The sequence below is a fragment of the Gorilla gorilla genome, chromosome 14, assembly GCF_029281585.2.
Source record: "Gorilla gorilla gorilla isolate KB3781 chromosome 14, NHGRI_mGorGor1-v2.1_pri, whole genome shotgun sequence".
Classification (NCBI taxonomy): domain Eukaryota; kingdom Metazoa; phylum Chordata; class Mammalia; order Primates; family Hominidae; genus Gorilla; species Gorilla gorilla.
In genome coordinates, this window is record NC_073238.2 from 67457569 (window position 1) to 67484351 (window position 26783).

The following is a 26783-nucleotide window of genomic DNA, read 5'->3' on the forward strand; positions in this document are numbered from 1 at the left end:
GAGAAACTGCTCCTGGGGTCCTCCTTGACTGGGTTTGGGGCAGTGCCCTGGCCTGGGAGAGCGGGCACTGGGTCATCGGGATCCCTTTGTTTATTTGGGTGTTTTCTCTTCCCTACATGAAGCATACAGTGGTGAGTGCTTGATAGGGCAGAGTCCTACCTGGTTGGCCAGGGAACAAAACGTTGCTGGTCTTTCCTTCAGAGTGGGGTTGTTAGACAACTTTGTCTAGAAACAGTCACTGTAAGGAACAGGTCAACGACAGCTTGGGCAATAGGAACTGAAGAGGGAAGCTCAGTCGCTCCTGGAGGAGAGCCACAGTCCCTAAGGCAAGTTCCCTAACTGTCTGTGAAAAGTAGTATTCAGTAAAATGGGGGAGAGCACTAGAAGTGCTGTGAGGCAAAGGACTGAGGGTTGCTTTTCCTCCATGGAGCCTCCAAACTCTGTCTCATCTACAAAGACTACTTTGGTCTCATCTCTTTCAAGGAAGTACCAAGTGGGAAACCAAATATTGGGCTTTACAAAGCACATTTGAGTTAATGTTTGGCAGGGGATATCTGGATCCAAGGGCAGCTCACAGAGTGGGCCTCACTGACAAGGTGTGGGCCATGACTCAGATTCCTGGGCGTCCTCACCCTCCTGGGGCAGGTCACACGTTCCCTGGCCACTCCCTCTTTTCCTACATGCTGGCCATGGGGAAATCACCACTGGGCACTATAAGAAGCCCCTGGGCTCTCTGCAGAGCCAGCGGCTCCAGCTAAGAGGACAAGATGAGGCCCGGACTCTCATTTCTCCTAGCCCTTCTGTTCTTCCTTGGCCAAGCTGCAGGGGATGTGGGGGATGTGGGACCTCCAATTCCCAGCCCTGGCTTCAGCTCTTTCCCAGGTGTTGACTCCAGCTCCAGCTTCAGCTCCAGCTCCAGGTCGGGCTCCAGCTCCAGCCGCAGCTTAGGCAGCGGAGGTTCTGTGTCCCAGGTGAGGAGGCCCCAGAATCTGAATGAGCTGCTTTCATTCCCTTCCTTTTGCTTTTGGGTACCTGAATACAATTTCATGGATGGCTAGACCTGGGCACTGTAAAAGATTTACGACTCATTTTGTTAACTATAGGTGCCCTGGAAATGAATTAAAGCCTCAGTAAAATAATTAAATTGTTAGCAAGAGAGACGATATCTCAGTTCTCCAGCTGGGACTTTTGAGAATATCTATGCTTTAGAGGAATTCTCAAATCTGGCTGCACATTAGAATGGGTGGCCAGGGGGACTCTAAAAGTATAGATGCCCGGGTTCTGTACTTCAAAAAATCCTACATAGATGTATACAAATCAAATATTTTAAAAAACCTCTCCCCAGGTGATTCTAATATACAGTCCAAGATGGGAACTGTTAGGGAAAGACTCTGTGAGTTGCAGCTCTGGGAAAGTTTGTCCAGTTGTTTTGCTGCCTGGCAGGATCCCGGAATGGTGAACAGTAGCCCTCGAGGGAGTGAGAGCCGCAGTGCCCTAGTTGAAGCCCTGACCATTTCTCTTGGCGTGGTTTATAAAGGAGGTGGGTGTCAGAAATAAGGGGGGAGTTACTGGTCTTTAGCAAAGTGTTATTACAAGTGGACATTTGCCTAGGGGAGTGTTCACTCTTTGCAGTCTTCTTTACAGGGAATCTTCAGGACCATTTCCAGCTCCAAACAACAGTAGCAACAAACAAACAAAACCAAAAGTCATGCATTACAATGAGGCTGGTACAGCTAGGCTAAGTGCATTGAAGGCATAGTAAGCCCAGTTCCGTGGGGGGATGAGTCCTCTTTGGATCTCCTTTAAAGAAAGGAGAATGGGCTGGAGGGCATGAGAGGTTAGGAGGTAAGAAGCAGTTATTCATTTCACTCTAGGCCTTTCTGTGGGAACCCCACTCTGCAAACCTCCTAGGCTATTTTTGCTAAGGTATAACTTGGGGTGGGGGAGTCTTATCTGGGCCAAAGCTTCTCTCTCTAAGCCTCTAGGATCTTTCCTCACAGGTCAGGTAGCTGCTTACATTGTCATGCTTGAATGGAAGGGCAAATGGGAGAAGGGGGAGGAAAAGGCTTTTATTTGTTTTATTTTGACCATCAGAAATTACAGATAATAAAAACGTGATAATTAACAAATGATTTGGATAGGGCCTAGATAGAAACAGCAGCAATAACATTTACTGTGTGTCTAATAAATGCCAGGACTAGGTTAAGTACATAATATATATCTTTTTGTTGTTGTTGTTGTTTGTTTGTTTTTTGAGACAGAGTCTCATTCTGTCACCCAGGCTGGAGTGCAGTGGCACGATCTCGGCTCACTGCAACCTCCGCCTACCAGGTTGAAGAGATTGTCTCACCTCAGCCTCCTGAGTAGCTGGGATTACAGGCACCCGCCACCACGCCTGGCTAATTTTTGTATTTTTAGTAGAGATGGAGTTTCACCATGTTGGTAAGGCTGGTCTCGAACTCCTGACCTCATGATTTGCCTGCCTCAGCCTCCCAAAGTGCTGGGATTACAGGCATGAGCCACTGCACCTGGCCTGTATTATCTTATTTAACCCTAAGAGGTAGGTACAATTAATGGTCCCATTTTAGAGGTGTGAAAACTAAGGCTTATCAAGGTGAAGTCATTAGTTTTAAGTCACTAAGCTAGCAAGTTATATAGCTCAAAATTAGTCTGTCCATTCTCTTCACCATGTCTGTACATATAGGTTTCTATATTTCCAAGGAGTTTAGATGAAAATTGCTTATTTTTTAGTTAGAGGAGGGAGGCTTGGGAATCATAAGTAGGCACAAGGATTCTTTGCAGTCAGAAATCAGTTACATAAGTTTATTCTGTGATACTCAATGATTTCTGGGGATGATCAGAATTGTCTAGCACTCTTTTTTGGACTGAGGTTAACAATAATAATTAATTATGAAGCTCCATCACCAGTCAGAAACCAGCATTTGGGTAAGATTATCAGCTATAATAATAGAAAATAAAATATAGATCAAGAAACAGAGAAATCCAGAATGCCTATTGTCTGGTAAAAAGACAAATATTTAAAAGTAGATGAGGCATGGTAGTTAAATTGGACTTAGAGGTTTTAATTTTCCTTTTTACTTATCTCTCCCTGTTGAGTCAGTATCACAACTCCAACTTTTTTTTTTATAGTGGACTAGGAGTCAATTTCACTATCAACCTAATTTTCTGGGGCTGGCTGTCAGCTTGATGAGCTCTTTGGAAGGTGGTAGAAAACCCTTTTATAACTGTCATTGAGTAAGTTCCAAACATATCATTTTCTGTACTTTGAAAATGTTGAGTACCATTATTTTATACCTTGAATCTTTGCTGACACTTAGCCTTGGCTACTAATTAGAGCCAGTTGCAACCTTAAATCACCTTAAATGTGAGTTGCACCTTCTGCTGTAAGCACTCAGAGTACTCTCTGCCTCAGACGTCTCCCTCCTGAGGAGGGGCCTCTGCAGGGTCCTCAATTCACAAGACTAGGAAAAGGCTCAATGCTCCGCTCCACAGAGTAACTGGTATAGTTGGAACTGCAACGAGTCACGTGTTTTTTTGTCATCAGGCTACGAGGCTGGTTTGAAAAAACAAGTAGGGCTTTCAGAGTGACAGTGGGCCTGATTCCTGGGCAGAAATTGAGTCTTAATCATCTCCCTAAAGCCAGAGCCTGGCATGGTGTAGACATCAGTAAATGTTAATTGAACACATGCTTAGGGAAAACCTACCAATATAAGGTGTCTTATGAGGTACTCAGGGTCCTATTTGCCCTACACAAGGGGAATCGCATATTCTTCCAAAGGCCAAGGGGACAAGCGCTTGTCTTTGTCTCCCATCCCCCATGCTTCATTCATGTAGAGTTTGGGCATTCACTGCAGAGAGAGACTCATCACCATTAGCTTCATTGTCTTTGAATGCGAGGAGCAGAAATATCTCTAATGGGAGACACTGATCAAACTTATGGACCATGTTGATGTCAGCTGAGCATGCTGGGCTGATGATAAGCAGGATGGAAGCTGGGGGAGTCCACAGCATTGGGACAGAGATGTTCAATAGAAACCGATGGAATGGCTGACAGCAGGGCTCATAATTATTTGTCTGTCTTTCAAGTGAACTTCAGGACTAAAAGTTGTTAGCTAGTGGTTCCTAGTTGACTGTCTAGAGATTGCTTGATGATATCCACTGTTTTCTGAGTTGGCAGAACTTTTCGGAGAACTCTGAGAATGGCCCAACCCTGTTTGTGCAGCTAATTAAACTCCCCTTGTTAAAATGCAATGCAAGATTTTTTTTTTTTGCTAGACTGTTATTATAATAAGCTATTTCTTCAAAAGTCCTTGATATGTCGGTCTTTTCTGTAAAAGCCTTGGCATGCTTTAGTTGGAGTCTTTCTATTTTTGGAGAAATGAGTAAAGCTGGTTTCAAAGGAAGCCAGCCTCTCTGATAGGTTCCTGGTGTATCTTACCGAGTCTTTATTCATCTCTGGCAAAGACCCTTCCCCTATTCAAACCCTGCTGTCCACCCCTATGTTCGACATAAATCTGCTTGTTTCTCCTCCCTACTCCTGAACTGTTTCCCATGTGGGGATGTGATTGGAAAAGAAAATTGAGGCCAAGGTAATAAATTTTGACTAAACACATAAAAAATATGATTGAATACACACACATATTTTTTTTTCTGCTCATCTTGAAACTTAAATTAAATTAAAAACAACTTAGATGCAAAAGCCTTGATTGGCCCCGAGGCCAGTGATAAAATAAGTCTTCATTATAGAAGCATCTAGACCCAGCTTGTTCAGGCATCATGGAGGTTGGTGGCCATTAAATGCACAGGACACATGACACCACCTGCAGCTGGCTGACCTGAACTTTGAGAGACATGGCCAGAGTCTCTTCTGGCTCTGAAGACCATTGCTGTCTCCTTAGAGGTTTCATAAAAAGTCCCTTCAGGCTGATGTTCCACAGGTGAGCTTTGGGTTGGCTTTCAGATGAGATCATTAAAAGGCACAGCAAATTGGCTGCCAAGGGTTACTCTGTAAGGCAACAGTAGTAATAAAAAAAATGTTAATTGTGCTGGGATCCTCTTGGGGAAGTTCAAAGGGGACAAAAGAAAAACAGGATCTTTCAAATGTGTCATTTAAAAATATGCAGTGGCACTGAAGTGTGAATCTGAATATCTTAAAGAAACATAAAATATTTTTAAATGACTTTTTCTGCAAATGGTAAGCTGGAAAAAACTTTTATTAAAAAAAATTGCACAAAACCTTCAAGCTCATACGCTATTCACTTTCTAACAAATGGCTGGTTCCCATTTTGAAGGATGTTAATTTGCAATTTCCCAGGCGATGAGAGGATATGAATTTGCATCATATATTTTCACTGTAGCCCACATCTTTGGTGATTCCCTCATTCTGATGAAAAGGAATTGGATTGGGTTGGGGTGAAGGTGAGGAAGAGAAAATGAGCAGTAGAAGGAAAGAGAATGTGATATTTTCAGATCACCTACTCTGTGCCAGGGACTTGGCTCACATTACTCCGTTAATACTGAGGACAACCCTGTGAAGTAGGTTATCTCTATTTTACAGATGAAGGAACTAAGAATTAAGGAGATTTCACATCTAGCACGTGCTAGAATTGAAATTCAAACTTAGCACTCTCATAGCTTCTTTATTTCCCTTTCCTTGCATAGAGATAGGAATAATCTCCTTTAAGACTCCAGAATGGCCGGGCGCGGTGGCTCACGCCTGTAATCCCAGCACTTTGGGAGGCCGAGGTGGGCGGATCACGAGGTCAGGAAATCGAGACCACCCTGGCTAACACGGTGACACCCCGTCTCTACTAAAAATACAAAAAATTAGCCAGGCGTGGTGGCGGGCTGTAGTCCCAGCTACTTGGGAGGCTGAGGCAGGAGCATAGAGTGAACCCGGGAGCCGGAGCTTGCAGTGAGCCGAGATCGCGCCACTGCACTCCAGCCCGGGCGACAGAGTGAGACTCCGTCTCAAAAAAAAAAAAAAAAAAAAAGGCTCCAGAATGGAGAATGGAGAATCTTCCTTTCGGTAAAGTCTGCTGGCGTAGTGGTTTTCATACAACCAGTGGCGATGTGGCTAAATGCTGGGTGGTCCCCACCTGTGAAAACAAAGGTGTTTTAGCTTGTTTCTATGATTCTATTCATTTATGTATTGGACTCCACTTACTTGCCTGTAAGTACTCTTGACAAGCCAATTTCTGTCACTCCAGTTGCCAAAAGCTCAGATTCCAGCTTGTTATTGATGTTCAACTTGTTATTATTTACAGTTGTTTTCCAATTTCACCGGCTCCGTGGATGACCGTGGGACCTGCCAGTGCTCTGTTTCCCTGCCAGACACCACCTTTCCCGTGGACAGAGTGGAACGCTTGGAATTCACAGCTCATGTTCTTTCTCAGAAGTTTGAGAAAGAACTTTCTAAAGTAAGCATTTTCTTTTCAAACAATATCTTGATAAAGAGAAACAAAACAAAATGTGTTTTAATTTAGGATTTTATAAGCAACCATTCTTCACTGTATCAAAGACATCACGTTTTTATTCTATGGTGATTTTAGTATTTATTTTATAGGACACCAATGGAGTTCTTATTAAGGCAGGGAAAATGAGAGCACAGGAAGAAAGTGGGGTTCAGATTATTCACGCCGTGGATAAACTCACTATAGTATTGTGGTACTTATGCAGTTGGAAAGAAGCCTTGAGCTCTCCTTGCAAACCCCAACCTGCAATTTTTATTTTGTTTTGACGCTGCTTCTTCCTTTTGGTCTTCTAGATCTTTCCTCAAGCTTTGCTTTCTTTTCTTTCTTCTCCTCTATCCCCTTTAGTTCTATTCTATCTCCCTTCTCTTTTTCCTTTTCTTCTATTTCTATTCCATTCCTGCATCCTTTAGTTTCTTATTTCTCTTGCCTCAATCCTTGCCCTTATTCATCCCTTCTAATCTCTCTTTTCCTTTCCTGGTTAATTCTTTTTTGGGGGGGGACATTTTTGAGTATTTTCTTACTTTTAGAAGATCTTTTTTTCCCTCCTTCTTTTCCCTTCCTCCACTTCCACTCCTTCAAATCGTCTCCCTCTCGTCCTCCTTCCTCCCTCTCTCTTTAACCCTTTTTTATCTTTACAAATTGCTCACTTCCTTCTCTCTCCCCCTCACTCTCTTTTTTTTGTGACAATAAGTTGTAGTCTCTTTTATTTTTTTCTATTTTCTCCAAGTGAAACCCAAGGTTGTAGTCTCTTTATTTTTAATCTTATTTTTTTTTTTGGTATATAGTAGGTGTATGTATTAATGGGGTGCATGAGATACCCTGAGACAGGCATGCAATGCGTAATAATCACATCATGGAAAATGGAGTGTCTATTTCCTCAAGCATTTATCTTTGGTGTTACAAACCATCCAATTAGACTCTTTTACTTATTTTAAAATGTACAATGAAATTATTAGGGACTATAGTCACCCTGTTGTGCTGTTGAATACTAGGTCTTATTTATTCTTTCTAACTACTTTTATTTTTTACCCTTTAACTATCCCCACTTCCATCCTCACCCTCCATCTCTCTTTCTTGATGGTTATCTTCTATTGTCTCAGCAGGAACATTACATTTGATGTGTCCAATATTAGACAAAAATTGAAGGCTTCCCTGGGAATTTGAATCAAGACTAATAGGTTTCTCAGCCTTGGTAAAAACACTGACTTGAACTCTGATTACTGTTTTTTTCTTTAGCCAGAGGAAGTTATCTTAAAGGGTTTGCCTTTCTCTGGGCTGGCTGGAGCAATGTGACTTGGTGTTCTAGTTTTGACCCCTTCCACCTTTTCAGCCCAAGTTAAAAATCAATTAGAAAAGTTCCTATTTTCTGCACAGGTGAAGTCCAAGCTAGGCTATAATCACATTATGCATTATTTAATACAACTCCATTAATTTACAAGGAGCTCTGGCTTTACTGCAAGATTCAGAATAAGTTTTCCTAAGAAATTTAAGCTTTGCCACCTCAACATCCAACATAGTTATCCTTTAAAACAAAAATTATGATGAGGCTGAGACCCTACTTTCAGCCTGAATTGGTAGATAAATATTCTAAGTTTAAATGAGTGTCCAGGAAAATGTGTTTGACTACTCTAGAAACCTAGCTGCTTAAGAAATAAAATGTCCTTGAATTAATCAGCGGAAAAGGCACAGCACTAAATTATAAATTCTAACCATTAATATTCATAGCCTTATTCCAGCATAATCAAGTACAGATAAGAAGTTATGCATAAAAACATAACAAGTAGAGGAAAATCCTAGGTAAAGATCTTTTCAGTTAGAGTCATTTGCTTTGAAATAGTGGAAACTACTGATTTACATGTTGTCTTTGCTGGCAGCAGTGTGAAGGGCAGTTTGAAACCTTATGTGCTCCAGGGAGAGTATGTGGCTTGCCAGGTTTGTGAATATGGGACATTTAATTCCAATACTGTACGGGGGGCTGGTAACATCTGCTTTGCTAATGACAGGTAGGGAAGAAGTGCAGAATAGGTGGGAAAGTTTTAGTTCTGAATGTGTCAGTGGCTGCTCTGATCCCAAAAAAACTGTGATTGTGGCCTAAGAAAAAAGTTTATCTGCTAGCTAGGATTTATATAATCGATTTAGTGTGACAGGTGATAATAACAACAATAATAGTAGCAGTTTGTTTGTACTTTTTCAAATGCTTCCAGTTCTATTCTTCTCTCAAGTAACCCTTTAAGGCAGATAGGCCAGGTGTTGTCTCTCCCATTTTAGAGACAGTAAAACTGCAGTTCATAAAGGTAAGGAGACTTGCCCAAGGTCATTCCTCTCTTGGCTGGTTAAGCCAGGTCAGAATTCGAGTCTTCAAAATCATCTCAACTCTCTTTCCTCTTGGCCATGCTGTTAGCATCCTCCAAGGTAGGCCCAGGAAGAGATGCAGTAGTAATGCCTTCACATCCAAAGTTATCCCTTTAGCTGAGGGCTTTCGAATTTCCAAGTGAGTTATTACAGCTGTCCCTAGGTTGCCTTGAAAATCGTCATTTATCCGGGGGCCTGGGAGAACGCCCATTTAGGACAGGCCAGTAGAAAAGGTTTTTGACTGCCTTACATTGATTCATTATCTGTCAGTAAACAGAGAAGACAGGGAGCTGCCTCTCCATAAGATGCTGAAAGCATTTTATACTTTTCTGTTGTTTACGGTATGTCCTTTTGTGAGTATACTTAGGAAAGGGATGGCACAAAAGGCAGCTCAGGATTTTCTCTTTCTCTGGAGGCTTATGGTCTTTGGCATAAGTTATTTAATATGACACATTTGCTAGTAGATCCTCATGCACGGGAAGGTTGAGGCAGCCTAGGAGACATTAAGGCAACCCATAAAGAAATAACATTGATTGAGCCATATTTTGTATAGTGAAATATAATAAATTAAAAGGTCAGATTGGAAAACGCTGAAATTACTGTTTCTCTATTAATTTCTATAATTCATAGGGCCTCCATTAACTAGGCACTTAACGTACATTATCTCTAGTCTTTATGATAATCTTGTAAGCTCAGTATCATTACCCCCAGTTTACAGGAAACTAAGGGTTAAAGAAATTAAGTGATTTGCCCACTAAGTACTGAAGTTAGATTTGAGTCTAGTTGGGTCTAGCTCCAAAGTACTTTATATGTCTTTACAATCACTCCAGGCTCAATGAACCCTGTTACATTTACTTTGAAACATATATTAAAAATAGTAGTATGTTGCAAAGTAAACATACTTATTTGAAATAGTCTGGCCATAGTTATAATCACAGGTTTTGAGAGACTGGCAGAAACATGAACCAGATTAATTCTTTAGCTTACTAGCACTACACCCTTATTTATTACAAGACCACATTAATTATAAGGAACAATAACAAGCACCCTCAAATCAACGCTCACACAAATTTTATTCCTCATCAATGATATAGTATGTGCATAACAAGCAAAATAAAATGGAAGCCGTGAATGTTAGGCTGGTGGCTTAAACGCTCAACTAAAACATAGATGAGCCGTCTAGTGCTCAGACTTGTCATGATGAGGAGCTTCGAGATAAAGATGTTGACACAGGACGTGTCTCCTCAAGGCTAGACCCATATTCTTGATAGAATGTTTAGCAGCGTCCCTGGTCTTTAGATGCCAATAGCACTCGCCCACCCCCCAGTTATGAGAACCAGGACAAAATCACCACCACTACCGCCCTCCCTCCATTTAGAACCACTGTTCTAGATCAAAATACAGCCATAGGTCAGCTAAAGACAGGGACATGTTCTGATAAATGTATCGTTAGGTGATTTTAACATTGGTGAACGTCATTGTATACTTACACAAACCTAGAGGGTGTAGCCAACTACACACTCAGGCTATATGACATAGCCTATTGCCAGGCTACAAACCTGTACAGCCTGTGACTGTACTGAATACTGTAGGCAATTATAATACAATGGTAAGTTTTTGTGTGTGCATATATATCTAAACATAGAAAAGGTACAGTAAAAATATGATATTTATAATCTCATGGGACCACTGTCATATATGCGGTCTGTCATTGACAAAAATGTTATGCAGCAAATGACTGTATTTTCCAGAAGAAGAAAAAAATGCAGAAAGTGCCCCAAGTGCCAGGGATGTGGGACTGGAGGCTCCCAGGCAGGCTGGGCTGCCTCTCCCAAGACTGCATCTCCCAGGAGGAGCTGGCATGTGGTCAGCATCGTCCACGCATTCCCAAAGCTACAGATTCATATATGTGAAAGGTTCATATGAATGATTTACTTAAATTAGTAAAGTTCACACTCTGAAGTCTTTCTGGCCCATCCCCAAGCTCTTTTGTGTCTTCTCTAACTCCACGGATGATTGCCATTTTCCTGAACACCACTGAGCGTCCTTTAAGTGTCGGCCGAAGAACCTTGAGTTTTTTTCCTCAAATGGATCTTTACAGACCCTTCATTTTATCTGCACCAGGGCAGGCACACCACACATTTTTATAGGTAACAAACTCCAGAATATGCCTTGCTTTTTTTGTGAGAATCTAGGAGAACCACATTTTATTTAGCAGAGATGACAGTTGAATCACTCATTTTTGTAGAACAACAGCTGTGATGTGCCACCAAAATGTTCCAGAGAAGCTGAGGGTGTTTCATTTGTTCCAAGAGCTGGCAAGGCCAAATGCCAACAAGCATATTTATTTCTCAAACTTCCATTTCTGTAATGGATTGGCACTTTATTTATTTATTTTTATCATAGTCAAGGTTTTATGCCTGAGTTTTGTAGACACTGGAACCTGGCAACCCTATATCTGCAGTGCACTTCTGAGGGGGGACTTGTTAGGTTTTGTATATAGTGAGCCCTCCATAGCCTTGGTTCTGCATCTGCAGATATAACCAAACTCAGATTAAAAAATTTCACGGAAAAAAACTAATAAAAATAACCATGTAACAACAGGAATTATACAAATAAAAAATAATACAACAATGATTTATATGGCATTTACATTGTTTTAGGTATTATAAGTAATCTAGACTTGATTTAAAGTATTTGGGAGGATGTGTGTAGATTGTAGGCAAATACTGTACCATTTTCTGTCAGAGTCTTAAGCATCCTTGAATTTTGTTATTCTTGGGAGGTTCTGAAACCATTCCACCATGGATGCTAAGAGGTGGCCGTATATATGTTTTAACCTCCCTATCCACCAAAATATCACCAGCTTTGTCATCCTCCGAGTTATGGTACATCCAATGGCAGTGAGCATCAGTTGCCCGAGGAGATACACTAGCAGTGCCAAGGACTGTTTTTTCGACTTTCATTAAAATCTTTTTCGCCTGAAGTCCTAGCCCTTTAGGTCTGTGGTCTATGAGTCTACTTTAATTTGCACAATGGGGTTAAGTGGAAGGGCTGAAATGACAGAAGTTAGGATTGCTTTTGGTATGAGAAGGATTAAAGGCCAACATCTGGCTCTAAATTCATCCAGGCACTGTGGATCAGCTACTTGACATTAGTGTAGTTTTGGGAAAAGTATCACTTCAGTTCAAATTTTTAAAAAGCATATAAAGCCAGCAACTTATTTAATGAGCAGGCCCTTAAAAAAGCCATGGCATTTTCTTTAGAGATCAGACACAGAAAGAACCACCAACTGTGTTTATTAAAATATCCATTTGGAGATTCCAATTATACACTAAACTGCCAAGGGAATTTTTGGAAGTATTTTAACTTAATGATCAGACATTCAAATATATGCAACAAATCTGTAATTTAAAGGTCTGATTGCAATAATCAGTTCTTGGAATAAATGTGGGTGCACTTAATGAAATGTGTACTCTACAGGGCACACACACTCACATATTGTGTAGTAGGTTGGATCTTTATGCCACTTTGTAAAAGGCAGAGGGGATCAAAACTGATTGTATATGGTGATCAAAGAAGGAATTCGGCATAGCGCATTTCTCCCTTTTCCAGAAAATACTTAGATTTAGAGCCATGTTTCTAAATGGAAGGAGGGTGGTGTTGGCGGTGGCAATGATTTTGTCCCCAGGGAACATTTAGCAATGCCCAGAGACATTTTTGGTTATCATAACTGGAGAGTGGTTGGATGCAACTGGCATGAAGAAGCCAGGGATGCTGCTTACTATTGTGTAATTCATAGCACAACCCCCACAAGAAATGACAATCCAGTCCCAAATGCTAACAGTGCTGAGGTTGAGAAACAATTAGAGTAAGTGTGTTGAAGGGAGGAGAGATGGCAAGAGACTATGATACAAACCAGTTTAGTTTGGAGAGTTAATGTCTTCAAACATTAAAATAGAGATTAAGAAAAAAGGGCTCAATATCACTTGATCATTAGATATTGATCTATCTAATGCAAATCAAAGCCACAGTAAGATACCATCTCATACCAGTCCAGAATGGCTATCATTAAAAAGTAAAAAAAATAACAGATGCTGGTGAGGTGGCAGAGGAAAGGGAACATTTATACACTGTTGGTGGGAGTGTAAATTAGTTCAGCCATTGTGGAAAGCAGTGTGGTGACTCGAAGAACTAAAAAGAACTATTAATCAACCTAGCAATCCCTTTACTGGGTATATGCCCAAAGGAATATAAATTGTTCTACCATAAAGATACATGGGCGTGTGTGTACATTGCAGTACTATTCACAATAGCAAAGACATGAAATCAACCTAAATGCTCATCAGTGGTACACTGGATAAAGAAAATATGGGCCATATACACCATGGAATACTTTGCAACCATAAGAAAGAATGAGATCATGTTCTTTGTAGGAACATGGATGGAGCTGGAAGCCATTCTCCGAAGCAAATTAACACAAGAACAGAAAAGCAAATACCACATGTTCTCACATATAAATGAGAGCTAAATGATGAGAACACATGGACACAAAGAGGAGAACAACAGAAGTGTACTTGAGGGTGGAGGGTGAAAGGAGGGAGAGGAACAACAACAAAAAAATCTATTGGGAACTAGGCTTAGTACCTGCGAGACAAAATAACCTGTACAACAAACCCCCATGACATGAGTTTACCTATATAACAAACCTGGGTATATACCCCTGAACCTAAAAACTTTTTGAAAAATGGAGATTAAAATATACCTGCAAATGATGATGCTGAAGCAAAATTATTTTTAGTCTAGCAAAGTATAAAATCTACCTCCCTTCAATGGAGTAATAAGTTCTTTGTATATGGATAGATTTTAAAAATCTAGTTAAATGTATTTTCGATCTATTTATTTACAAAACACAATGATTGGCAAGAATCAAATAGTTCTCAACTCAAGGGCTCGGTAGTGGAAGAAGATGGTGTGATACTACTCAGGGAATTGGCTTGAACCTTTTGATTTTCTTTCAGGTGAGGGAATATGTCCAATTAATTAGTGTGTATGAAAAGAAACTGTTAAACCTAACTGTCCGAATTGACATCATGGAGAAGGATACCATTTCTTACACTGAACTGGACTTCGAGCTGATCAAGGTAGAAGTGAAGGAGATGGAAAAACTGGTCATACAGCTGAAGGAGAGTTTTGGTGGAAGCTCAGAAATTGTTGACCAGCTGGAGGTGGAGGTAAGGAGTGAACTCACTTCTTGGTAAATTAATAATAAACTCCCTTCAGTGACTGTAAGCAAGTACTAGTACCAGGAAGTGAAACTCTCTCTTCCAACTTCTAATTCTCTACTGTCTCATGGCCACATGGCATATCACTATGTTCTGTTTTGGATAAGGGCCTGTGTTTGAATAGTAAGTTAAGCACATTGGGAATGTGCTGACTTAGGAGCAGATGTCGTCTAATGGTCAGAATCCTGCCCCAGAATAAAATGCCCTTTCAACTTCTCTGAAAAGGAGCTGGCATAAAGTTGAACAACTGTTCATGGCCAAGCTATATGAGGTGTCTTCTCTGCTCTAGATTTATCCTCATGGAACTAGAAATCCACAATATACCTGATTGTGGTAAACTTGCTAGGTTTGTTTCTCCTTTTGAATAACCTGAAATCCTTCTCTGCAAACTGGAAACCCCCTTTAAGAAATTTCTTGTATATTTCTGTAAAGCCTTTTAAGATCTGTGGATAAAGACCATCACATTAACGTTATGGTTGGGTAATTTATATCAACAAAAATTTACTAGCACAGTCATGACATGGGCTATAATTGAGAATTCTAGTTACATATTTTAGAATTTAAGCTTTCTCTGGCCCTCACCATTCATTAGAATCTTAATTATAATACAACATGAGTAAACACAAGTTTATAGGGGAAGGTTATTAGAAATGAACTTTAATGGACATTTGTGGATGCTGAGGATGAGCTTGGGCTCTATTATTAAAGCTGTTAAAATCTTTGCCATTTTCTTCTTGTCACACACATCTGCCTGAGATCTGACAGGCATTCATGCTAAACCATAAAATGTATTCTTCCAAATGAAACCATTCAGAAGAATCTCTGGTGTATTCTCTGGCAACGTTTCACTAAATGACAAATTCAGCCCTGGAATGTTTATGAAAGAAATTGCACCATAATATAAAGTCACTCTGAATTTTTATTTCCTTAGATAAGGAATATGACTCTCCTGGTAGAGAAGCTTGAGACGCTAGACAAAAACAATGTCCTTGCCATTCGCCGAGAAATCGTGGCTCTGAAGACCAAGCTGAAAGAGTGTGAGGCCTCTAAAGATCAAAACACCCCTGTCGTCCACCCTCCTCCCACTCCAGGTAGGCATGCCAGTTTTTTTAACCACTTGTGCCAGACCCCATAAGGAGCTGTGAGTGGGGTGGGGAAGGGATTGGGGATTGCAATGGTGAAAGAAGAAGGTGGGTTTTTTTTTTTTTTTTTTTTTCAGTTCTCAGTTTTCTCTTCCATGTTTTAAAATTCCCTTCCTCCCAAGTATTCTACACGCTATCGTATTCTGGGTTTCACAGAGGAAGAGCACAAACAATGAGTTGATTTAAAGCAAAATCCACAAGTTACACGTATTCTCTTTGCATTTTCTAACAGGGAACAAAAATCTCTATGGTGATGGAGGCCCTATCAGGGGCCTCAGGGGAAAGCCTCTGGAATCTGTGTGTGGCATCCACTTTCCTGTGGAGTTAAGGGCTGATTGGCTCACTTATCTGATGAGCTGGGTTTATGCCTTTGATGCTGCCATCTTCTCTCTCTCCTTCTGTTTCTCTTTAATTTTTTCTTTTTTCTTCCTATAAATGCATGCTGAGCACCTGCTATATTGTGTGTCCTGAGATTCAGTGAGGATTAAAGGAATGACCCCACATATCATGTGCTTGTGGGTGTGTCTTGCTGTTCCTCATGGATTGTGAGTTCTTGGAGTAGGGGTGGCATGTTAGTCTTTAATGAATTCTCATTGGGGTTAAGTACAGCACAGAGGTGGGTGTTCTGCAAATATACCCATGAACAGAGGCAGTGGAGTGTAGGGTACAAGAACATAGCTTTAGAATTCCAAAGACCTGAGCTTCTCAGCTAGGTGGCTGCAGCAAAAAGGATCCTTAATATCCTCATTTGTAAAATGGGAGAATAATAGTGCCTGCCTTGCAGGGTGGCTGTGGGGATTAATGAGTCAATGCTTGGGAAGCTCGGAACCTTATGATCGGCACTCACACGCTGGCAATGGATATTGTTAATAATGTTGATAATTGAAGCGAAAGCCTTGCAGCAAAACAAAAGCAGTGCCAGATCACTGTGCCCTGCAATGCATTCCTTCAGGTAAACTAAAGCCTCTCAGCCACAGTGTTCAGCCCCATCCTTCAGAGATATCAATGACACAGGGACCTTCTCTCTGCAGGTCCTGAGCATCTTAGCCTGAGTGGGGACTGTATCTTTTCATCAAATCATGCAATCCTTTTATTTTTATGAATTCCAATCCTCACACCTGCTTTCTTTTAGACTGTGTTTCTGGATTATTGTCTTTGTAACTGATTTTTTAAGGCTTCAATTATTAAATAGGTATAGCCAATAGATATAAGCCTCTTGGTCTTCTTCGGGTGGATTTTTTTCCTCCCTCTGCAAATAGGAGTCTGTCCTACTATGACAGGTGTCATCTAATGGTCAGAATCCTGCCCCAGAACGAAATGGCCTTTCAACTTCTCCAGAAAGAAGGTGACATAAATTTGAACAACTGTTCAAATTTCTCATCCTGCATAGGAGGTTTAGGGCAGACAACATGGTCTGTCCTCTGTAATAAACTAAGGCTAAATTTAATCTGGGATTAGTGGTGCAAAAATGTAGCAGATGAGAGCTGTTTCTGCTGGACCACAGAGGACTCACTGAGGCAGAGGCTGAAGCAAAGACAACTCCTGATAATACCTGAACGAGCTCCCCAACACCCCTTGCAAATCCTCCTCATGGAATAGATTTTTCTGGCACAATTTTCTATGCATCCCTTAGAATGAGGACATTTTAGATGAAGGAATATTCAGGGCCATCTAACTTAGCCTCGTCTTGTCTCAGAGGAGAAGACTTGGATGGTAAGGACGCTGCTTTTCCTGAGGCCACACAAGTAGTTAATGACAGAGCAGAAGCTGCAAGGCAAGGGTCTTTGCTCCCTGGTCAGTTCAGGACCGAAGGTGTCAGGCAGCAGTACTCCAAGGACAACGGTGGGGAGAAAATGCATTGCTTAGTACCCAGGGAAGAAAACAAGTGAGCCTGTTGGGTTGTTTTTGTTGGGGGTTTTTTTTTTCCCAGAACTTTCCCCTAGGCCCTCACACTTAGACTTCTGTGATCCATCCTAGCCCAGCTGTGTTGTTTAAGCAAATTGGACCCAGATTTTTACTCACTTTCCCACAACCTTGGCTGTACCTGAATCCCTGCCAAGCCACTTGGCTCTCTTCCAGCTTTGTTCATATTATATTTATGATGTTTATATTAAACTGAGTTTTGGTCATGTTTTTAAATCAATTTCTTTCACTTGCTCTGTTTCTGTTTGGACTGGTTGATAATGCAGAATTGGAAAATCCCCAAGCACCACAAACTTGTGAGCCTGTGGAGACTTTAATTAAAGTTATTCCCTATTATGGGACTTTAAAATCTGGCCTGTCTGCTTTTTTCACTGCAGAGTTGCACAGAATAAAAAAGACTATATGCAATTCTCAGCTCTAAAGTAACTCTGCGCTCTCTGGGCCCCCTCCCTTATAGCTACAGTTTGCTAACCCAGTGGTCAGCTTGAACTTAGAACAAGTGAATGTATCCCAGATTCAATAAAATATGCTTCCTATTTGGTTTTTGCTACAAACAACGTCCTTTTTCTGCCTCATTTCATAGAACTTTCTAATCTAAAATAATTGGCCTTCTACTCATTAACTTTTTTCCCTTAAAACTTCAGTCTGTCTCTGTTTTGCCCGTGAATCTAAATGACTGTATATAGGCCAAATGTGATCGGGTGCTCAGGGGTTGATCTCCAGTTTGCTTGGGGATGCAAGGTTCTATGTTGGTCCATAGTGATGCTCAGTAAGTAGTTGATGATTAGATGGGGTCTGAAAGAAATGGGGTGACCTGCTAAAATCTCAGGCTTAGGGAAGAGCCACATGTTGAACAGCATATATCCAACACTTCAGAGTCAATTTAGTCTTAATCATTTTGTGACTATGATTGTTTTAATTGCCTAATTCTTATAAGTCAATCATATTCTCCTCCTGGCTCAAACAAAGTTCAGTTGCCCAGTTGAGAGAGTGCATTAATAGATCCAAGACTAATTTTCCTCTGCAGGCATATAATTATTGGCTTCAAAAATGCTACTAACCATGATACTTTTAAAAAGCCAAGTCAGAATATTTTAAATTCTCATGATTATGGCTTCCTCAGGTATTTTCAGAGTACCATGGTGCCATCTAATGAATTGCATGATGAAGAGAGTGCCAACCAAGGCTAAACTTGTATAGAGGGTTCCTCAAATTATGTTCCATGGAGTAAATGCCAGGCTTTTTGAAAAACCAGATATGTAGCAGGGTGGAAGGCTAGTGTTTTATAAATAAGGGTAAGCTGAGTTTAGGTGATTTGATTAATCTTTCATTCCTTTATTCCACAAACATAATTTGGTGCCACTGTGTGGCTGGCCCTGTTCTGGGTACTGGGGTTACCAGCATGAGTAAAGAAACCTCCAGAAGCCACTATTTAGGAAATGAGACATCTAAACCTCCAGCTGTAACATGATGTGATTATATTGAGATATTTACCATTTACTGAGTAACATTTACATGTCTTCTCTGTATTTTTCGTAACTATTTTGCAGAGTTGGTATTATTTTTCTTCTGACATGAGGAAACTGAGGCTTAGAAGGTTAAGTAACTTGCTCAAGGATACACAACTACTATTGGAATCAGGCTTTGAATTAGAATCTGTCTAGTAGTATTTTCCATACTAGGCTGCCTTCCATAGCTGCTCTAACAGAGAGGTGCACCTGTGATTTCTGGAGTGAAAAGAAAATTCTAACAACTCACCTATCTGCTTAACACCAAATTATTTTTGCTTCCTTGTTAGTGGAGTAGGTAAAAGGGTACTTTTGCTCCTGACAGTTCTGTGCTGTGTGTTCTCTTCCACCAGAAGATGCAAAATGATTCAATGGTCTTTCAGAATTCTTGGATCATGATTGGGCAATGGGCTGTTGCCCAAGTGTCAGGGTGAAATTGGGATGGAAACTGGGTATGAAGTATGGAATGAAGTATGTCTAAGACCTTGACATGAAGGAAGGGGCTGGCAAGGAGTATGAGACAAGGGAGGGTAGTGAGAAGCTCAGTGAAGATGGGATGGGGGGATGGGGACTCTGAGGAACAGTGGGCACTGGACTGGCTGTCAGTTTCAGTATCGTGTCCAAGATGGTTTGCTGCCAGGAGTCGAGGAAGCCCGCCATAGCATTTTTCCTGGTCTGACATTGTTGTGGCCACATTTGTAGCATTGGCAGCAATGTTGAGTTCTCATCCCCATTTCCACTTCCTTTCTACCACAGCCGGGACCCTAAAAATAGCCCTTTATCCTTACCCATAGAGGATAAAAGGAGGATGACAAATGAACAGGAAAGTGTTTAGGAATGTTTGGGAGGTGAGGAAAGCAAAGTTTCATACATTTTAATATTTACACTGGGCAATTTGAATTTTTTGATCAACTTATGAAATGATGAGCCACTGTTACTATTAGTAGTAGTAACAATAGTAATAGTACTAATACTATTATACTAATAATAATGCAATTAGTTTAATGATAATAGCAGTAGTAATAGTAATTTTTTGAGAAGTTTATTTTGGTTCCTTCATGTCTAAAAATTTCCACACCTGGGGACAGAATAGTTTATCTTTAACCTCTTGGTAGTGCTTGAATAAGTTATATGCATCATAAATTTTCCTTGAATATTTTGTTGCTGTCGGTTTGGGATATTTTCTTTTCAGGAAGGCAAGACTCAATGAAGCAAACAATTCTTGTCTTCCAACCTGAAAGAAAAAAAAGTGACTTTCCTCAGAGTGAAATGTAGTTAAATAAATAAGTTCTCAGGAAGATACTTTAGCTAGAAAATCCAGTTTGTAGCATATGGAAACTTGAACAGTTTTTGTTATCATTAAACTGAACACACCGCTAACTTTATTTTAATAATTCATGCATTGTTTCATAAACAAAAGCAAACAAGCATTCATCTGAGAGATCACTTTTAGTAGAAGAAATAATAATTTATAATTTTATTTATTATTTCTTCAGTGGAGAATAGTCTCTTGGCTGAAAGCACATTGCTTTTTTATTTATGAAATGGCACATGCATTATTAAAATAAACCTGCGACTGTGTTCTGCTTAATGATATGCAAAATTATTTGAGGTTGGATACAGAGTGGTTTCATTTCACTACCTGTTGTATGGTTGGCTGGCTTTCTCACCAACTGCGGATTTATGAGAGCATTTAAGGAGCATATATTTAATTCTGGGACCAAAAAGCCCCAGCCGACTAGAAAAATAAAAACAGAATTTCTAGTAATGGTTTCACCTTTGAGCAGTCCTTGGGTGAGGAGGATGGGGAGGGAAAGCATTTAGCAAGGAAAGGAATGGGTCTTTCCATATTGGACACAGCAGAGACCCAGAGACAAAGGCTTTGCTCCCCCTTCCCCGCCTCCATGCTAATCTCAGGCAATTCTTTGGAGCTCTGCTTTTGGCTCCAGCTCACCTCATGTTCCTCAATGGCTCTCTGAGTCCCTGCAAGCATTTCAAGCCAGATCCAACAATTCAGGTTCTGCTCCTTTCCTGTCTCACCTGCTCTGCTCTGAGCAGCAGGACGAGGGAAAATGACCTCAAATATACTTGAAGTTGGGTTTTCTTTGTTATCCAATAAACCATCTCATGAGTTTTTTTGAGTGTTAAGATCCCAGAAAATGTGTGTTCAACTCTTTGGATAGTTATTATAAAAATACTGGAGGAACTTTATTTTATTTTTATAGCTCATAAACTCCTGGGATGGCAGGCATTTCAGCGGGAGTACAATGTGAAGGGTTGATCGCCCAGACTGAGTTATTTACCCAAGTGTTACAGGGAATGTAGATTCAGTGGACCAGTGAATCTTGTCCCACTTGATTGTACACATTGTGACAATGACAGTGTCTGGATGGAAAGATGAAATACTTGCATGTCATTCTATGGCACAATAGCATATGGGTTATGAACAGCAGGACTCACCTTGTAACTCTGCAGCAGGACGGTCAGCAAGTGATTTATTGATGGGCTGTGCATTGGGTACGGAGCAGGCAAGGTTGCCCCAAAATAACTTTATGGCTTCTCAAGGGTGAAATCCCACCATTATAGGACCATCTTTCTGGATCTATAAAATGCTATATTTAAAACGTCCTCTTCTGAGAATAGCTTAAAGCAGGATTGGTACCTGGCGTGGATGTGCAGTTGGGGGTCCCAAGGAAGGGGAGAGTGAGGAAGGGCATGAAGCCTTGCCTGGGAAAATCTTCTCCCTCATCACTATTCTTTCTGGGATAGTTATAGAAATAGGGTAGGATTGTGGAATAATCTTGCTTTCTTGATTTTGCTATAAGAAAAACAAAATAAGATAAATATTTGCAAAATGCTTTCTGATAGAAGGAAATATATTAAATTCACCAAGTCTCCCTTTCCTCTCTCTGGGCCTCCAAACTTTTTAAATATAGTTCTTGCTGGTTTCATTATTCCTATTTTCCAGATTGAAAGCCCACCCATGGAAACAGAATGTAGTTCTCTGTAGAGCTGACATCGGGTTTGCATTGAGACTGAATGCACTGAACTAAGAGGAGGTTTGGCTCTTCTCCATCAGAACCACTGTTGTTACTGAACCTTGACAGGAAAAATATTTATAGATTCCTTTGGTGCTTAGGATATTAAACTATTTGTATCCTGTCATTCCTTTTCTCTAAAAATGCCTTTTTATTTTCTTGTTTGTATAGGGAGCTGTGGTCATGGTGGTGTGGTGAACATCAGCAAACCGTCTGTGGTTCAGCTCAACTGGAGAGGGTTTTCTTATCCATATGGTGCTTGGGGTAGGGATTACTCTCCCCAGCATCCAAACAAAGGACTGTATTGGGTGGCGCCATTGAATACAGATGGGAGACTGTTGGAGTATTATAGACTGTACAACACACTGGATGATTTGCTATTATATATAAATGCTCGAGAGTTGCGGATCACCTATGGCCAAGGTAGTGGTACAGCAGTTTACAACAACAACATGTACGTCAACATGTACAACACCGGGAATATTGCCAGAGTTAACCTGACCACCAACACGATTGCTGTGACTCAAACTCTCCCTAATGCTGCCTATAATAACCGTTTTTCGTATGCTAATGTTGCTTGGCAAGATATTGACTTTGCTGTGGATGAGAATGGATTGTGGGTTATTTATTCAACTGAAGCCAGCACTGGTAACATGGTGATTAGTAAACTCAATGACACCACACTTCAGGTGCTAAACACTTGGTATACCAAGCAGTATAAACCATCTGCTTCTAACGCCTTCATGGTATGTGGGGTTCTGTATGCCACCCGTACTATGAACACCAGAACAGAAGAGATTTTTTACTATTATGACACAAACACAGGGAAAGAGGGCAAACTAGACATTGTAATGCATAAGATGCGGGAAAAAGTGCAGAGCATTAACTATAACCCTTTTGACCAGAAACTTTATGTCTATAACGATGGTTACCTTCTGAATTATGATCTTTCTGTCTTGCAGAAGCCCCAGTAAGCTGTTTAGGAGTTAGGGTGAAAGAGAAAATGTTTGTTGAAAAAATAGTCTTCTCCACTTACTTAGATATCTGCAGGGGTGTCTAAAAGTGTGTTCGTTTTGCAGCAATGTTTAGGTGCATAGTTCTACCACACTAGAGACCTAGGACATTTGTCTTGATTTGGTGAGTTCTCTTGGGAATCATCTGCCTCTTCAGGTGCATTTTGCAATAAAGTCTGTCTAGGGTGGGATTGTCAGAGGTCTAGGGGCACTGTGGGCCTAGTGAAGCCTACTGTGAGGAGGCTTCACTAGAAGCCTTAAATTAGGAATTAAGGAACTTAAAACTCAGTATGGCGTCTAGGGATTCTTTGTACAGGAAATATTGCCCAGTGACTAGTCCTCATCCAAGTAGCACCACTAATTCTTCCATGCCTGGAAGAAACCTGGGGACTTAGTTAGGTAGATTAATATCTGGAGCTCCTCGAGGGACCAAATCTCCAACTTTTTTTTCCCCTCACTAGCACCTGGAATGATGCTTTGTATGTGGCAGATAAGTAAATTTGGCATGCTTATATATTCTACATCTGTAAAGTGCTGAGTTTTATGGAGAGAGGCCTTTTTATGCATTAAATTGTACATGGCAAATAAATCCCAGAAGGATCTGTAGATGAGGCACCTGCTTTTTCTTTTCTCTCATTGTCCACCTTACTAAAAGTCAGTAGAAACTTCTACCTCATAAATTCCTTCCAAAGGCAGCTCAGAAGGTTAGAACCAGACTTACTCACCAATTCCACCCCCCAACCCCCCTCTACTGCCTACTTTAAAAAAATTAATAGTTTTCTATGGAACTGATCTAAGATTAGAAAAATTAATTTTCTTTAATTTCATTATGAACTTTTATGTACATGGCTCTAAAACTATAAGAAAATCTGATGGCAGTGACAAAGTGCTAGCATTTATTGTTATCTAATAAAGACCTTGGAGCATATGTGCAACTTATGAGTGTATCAGTTGTTGCATGTAATTTTTGCCTTTGTTTAAGCCTGGAACTTGTAAGAAAATGAAAATTTAATTTTTTTTTCTAGGACGAGCTATAGAAAAGCTATTGAGAGTATCTAGTTAATCAGTGCAGTAGTTGGAAACCTTGCTGGTGTATGTGATGTGCTTCTGTGCTTTTGAATGACTTTATCATCTAGTCTTTGTCTGTTTTTCCTTTGATGTTCAAGTCCTAGTCTATAGGATTGGCAGTTTAAATGCTTTACTCCCCCTTTTAAAATAAATGATTAAAATGTCCTTTGAAACAGTCATCTTTTGTTTTATTTACTTCTACTTTTTTTTTAAAAAAGCTCTTAACAGGGTAGTCCATATCTTGCTATGAGGTTGGGAGAATGGCTACCTCCCAAACACTAGTGCCGGGAGATTGCACACCTAACAACAGATCACATCAATAACTTTTATAAGAGTCCAAAGTTAGGCTGGCTCTTTTGTTTTTCTTTCCCTTTAAAATCCACTCTTTCTGGCAGCTTTTATTGTACATGACTGCCCTATTATCTTTTGGGATATGACCTTATGTACTTATTAATTTGCATGACTGATCTGATTATTTCCAATGTTAGACTACATTTATGTAGCTTATGTTCCTTTTCCAATTGAGCTATGAACATGGATCAGAAGCCTCTGGATCTTCCCCAGGCAGGAGGACTTGGGCAGAAAGCAAAAGGACTAACTGGCTATACCAGGAAGAGAAGTACCTTTACTAAAGAGAATATGTAAGAAGACAGGTGACCTAGAGCTGGAAGGACACAGTGGACTGATGTAGTTAGTCTTACTGAAATGCTCATTTTGGATCCTTGCCAAACTTTTTGAGACAGATGGCAGCTATAATATTTAGTATTTTAGTAAGATTTTTCCCTATCTCTTCAGGGCTGAGTGTAGAGACAGGTATGGCCTTCAAAATGCAACAAGATATGAAGATAAAGACATGTATGTCATGTGAGATACAAGTTAAAAACCAGGATGTTATATTTAATCTGGCTCTAGGCAGTTTTCCAGATCAATGTTTTGTACCAAGTACACAGTATGACCTCTGAAGATTCAGGAAAGGAGGCAGGAAGCCAAGGTAACCCTAGCAATCAGCTTCTTATTTGAACTGCTACAGAAGCATTTGCCTGAAAAAATTCACTTCCCAGCCTCTTTCTCACTGGACGTGGTGTATCAGCCTGCAGTGGCTGCCTGCAGGAAATCTCCCTGCAGGGAAGGTTGAAGGACTCAGGGATTCAGGCTCCTGGGTTTACCGCAGTGCAGTTACACAATGGGAAATTTAGCTCCAGATTCATCAGCTACTGCCTGTTTTGAAATTTACATATATATATTATAAACATAAATTACATAAGGTATAATTCACATGTGGTAAAACTTGCCAGTTTTAAGTGCACAATTCAATGAGTTTTGACAAGTGTATAGTCATGTAAAAGCTACCACAATTAGGACATAAAACACTTCCATCCTCCCTGAAATGTTCTCTTGTGCTTTTTTTATAGACAACTCCTACCCCCACCCTCCAGTCTCTGGCCACCACTGATCTGTTTCCTATACCTACAGCTTTGCTTTTTCCCCAAAGTCATGGACATGGAATTATATAGTGAATAGGCTTTTGAATCTGCCTTCTTCAACAAGGGAATTAGTCGGTTCAAATTACCCCAGAGGAGAACTGGGCATTACTAATGCTCTTGGGGTTCCCTGCATTGTTTACTGTCTTTCCTGGGGTTGGATAGGGGATTACGGAGAGCTGTGGTGACCTACTGCCCTTATGAGTGTTCCTGAGTGGCCTCTAGGGCCATGGGAGGGGTCTAAATCTGTGCACCAATCAAACCTACCAGGCAGCGCTCCCAAAGCATGAGGGTTTCTTGTTACCAGGCTTGTTGAAGGTTTGTTCTCCAATCTTTACTCCTGCACCACAAGCATCCCTACCCAGGTGAGACTGTATATTAATTAACATTGCATAGAGTGGTCATGGGCACAGGATTCAGAGTCATGCAAAAATGGATTTGACTCTTGGTCCTACTGCTTGCATATGGTATGGTTTTGGGAAGGTGCCTTAACTTTTCTGAGACTCAGTGTCTTTTTCTGTAAGGTGGAATAAAACCACCTACCTTACAGTCCTCTTGGGTAAATGAAATGATATTAAGTATATAAAGTGTCTAGGAAAGTCCTTGGCCCATGCTCTGCCCTTTACGATGAGTTTTTAATCCCAGTTTCTCATTTTGAATTTTAGGTTCAGAATAGGCATTGGGTTGACAAGATATAAAGCTAACTGGGATTCAAGTTTACATTTCCCCTTATAATGGCTGTTGCAACTAGTGACTTTTTGAAGCAGGTGCCATTTTGGCATGAAAGAGTTCCAAAGGCTAGAACATCCTCTCTTGGTCCTCGACTCCAAGATTGATCCTCAGAGCTGATATTTTCTATGCTTTGACTCCAAAAGATTGACCAATGTGAGCAGCAGAAACAAAGCCTGTTTCCCATTTCTTTTGGGCCACTGACAACCTAAACGAAGGCTGGCTGTCATGAAGCCCTATGGATAAGACTCAAATAAATGCATATGTTTTTCTACTCTCTTTGCTGTAGTCAATACGGGTATTGGCCTTTTCAGAACATGCATGGGTACTTACTTTGTACTCTGCTTTTAGTAAAATATATTTACCTCTTAAGGTTTGTTTATATCACCAACCTAAAGAGTCTACTTTTCTCCCCTTCTTGTTCATGAACCATTGAAAGGGAGAGCTTCACCCTCTGTCCTGTGACTGTGTGGGCTGCCTTCAGGATGATGTTGGGAGGTTCTGTGCCTGAGCCTTCAGTCATCTCAAACAGATGTCATGCCATGGGAGGGTGATTAGCATCCTGTGCTCCAGAATGTTCCGGAACAACAAAAGAGTAAATTGTGACACATCAGAAAATAAAAGGCAGGCACATTTCTAAGGCATGCTCTTAGTCAGTGGAACAGACCAGCTGGCCTGGCTCGTGGGTAAGAGATGCTATTTGAGCTGTCAGTTCAGTTGCCAGGCCCCACATCTGTAGCTCGGGATGCG

At 40.6% G+C, this 26783-nt stretch overlaps 1 protein-coding gene and 1 long non-coding RNA gene across 2 annotated transcripts; one reads left to right on the forward strand and one right to left on the reverse strand.

The window, feature by feature from the left end:
- The first annotated feature begins 732 nt into the window (after positions 1-732).
- OLFM4 (olfactomedin 4) lies at positions 733-23996 on the forward strand. The gene is made up of 5 exons (XM_004054564.4): positions 733-971; positions 6288-6440; positions 13868-14080; positions 15063-15222; positions 21914-23996. The coding sequence occupies exons 1-5, from the start codon at positions 768-770 to the stop codon at positions 22714-22716; spliced, it is 1533 nt and encodes a 510-aa protein (XP_004054612.2). The 5' UTR covers positions 733-767; the 3' UTR covers positions 22717-23996.
- Positions 19774-26533, reverse strand: LOC129526091 (uncharacterized). Its single transcript, XR_008670702.1, has 4 exons — positions 26399-26533; positions 22675-22717; positions 21165-21522; positions 19774-19938 (listed from the first exon to the last, which is right to left on the reverse strand). It is a non-coding gene; the product is annotated as an uncharacterized lncRNA (long non-coding RNA).
- Positions 26534-26783: the final 250 nt, after the last annotated feature.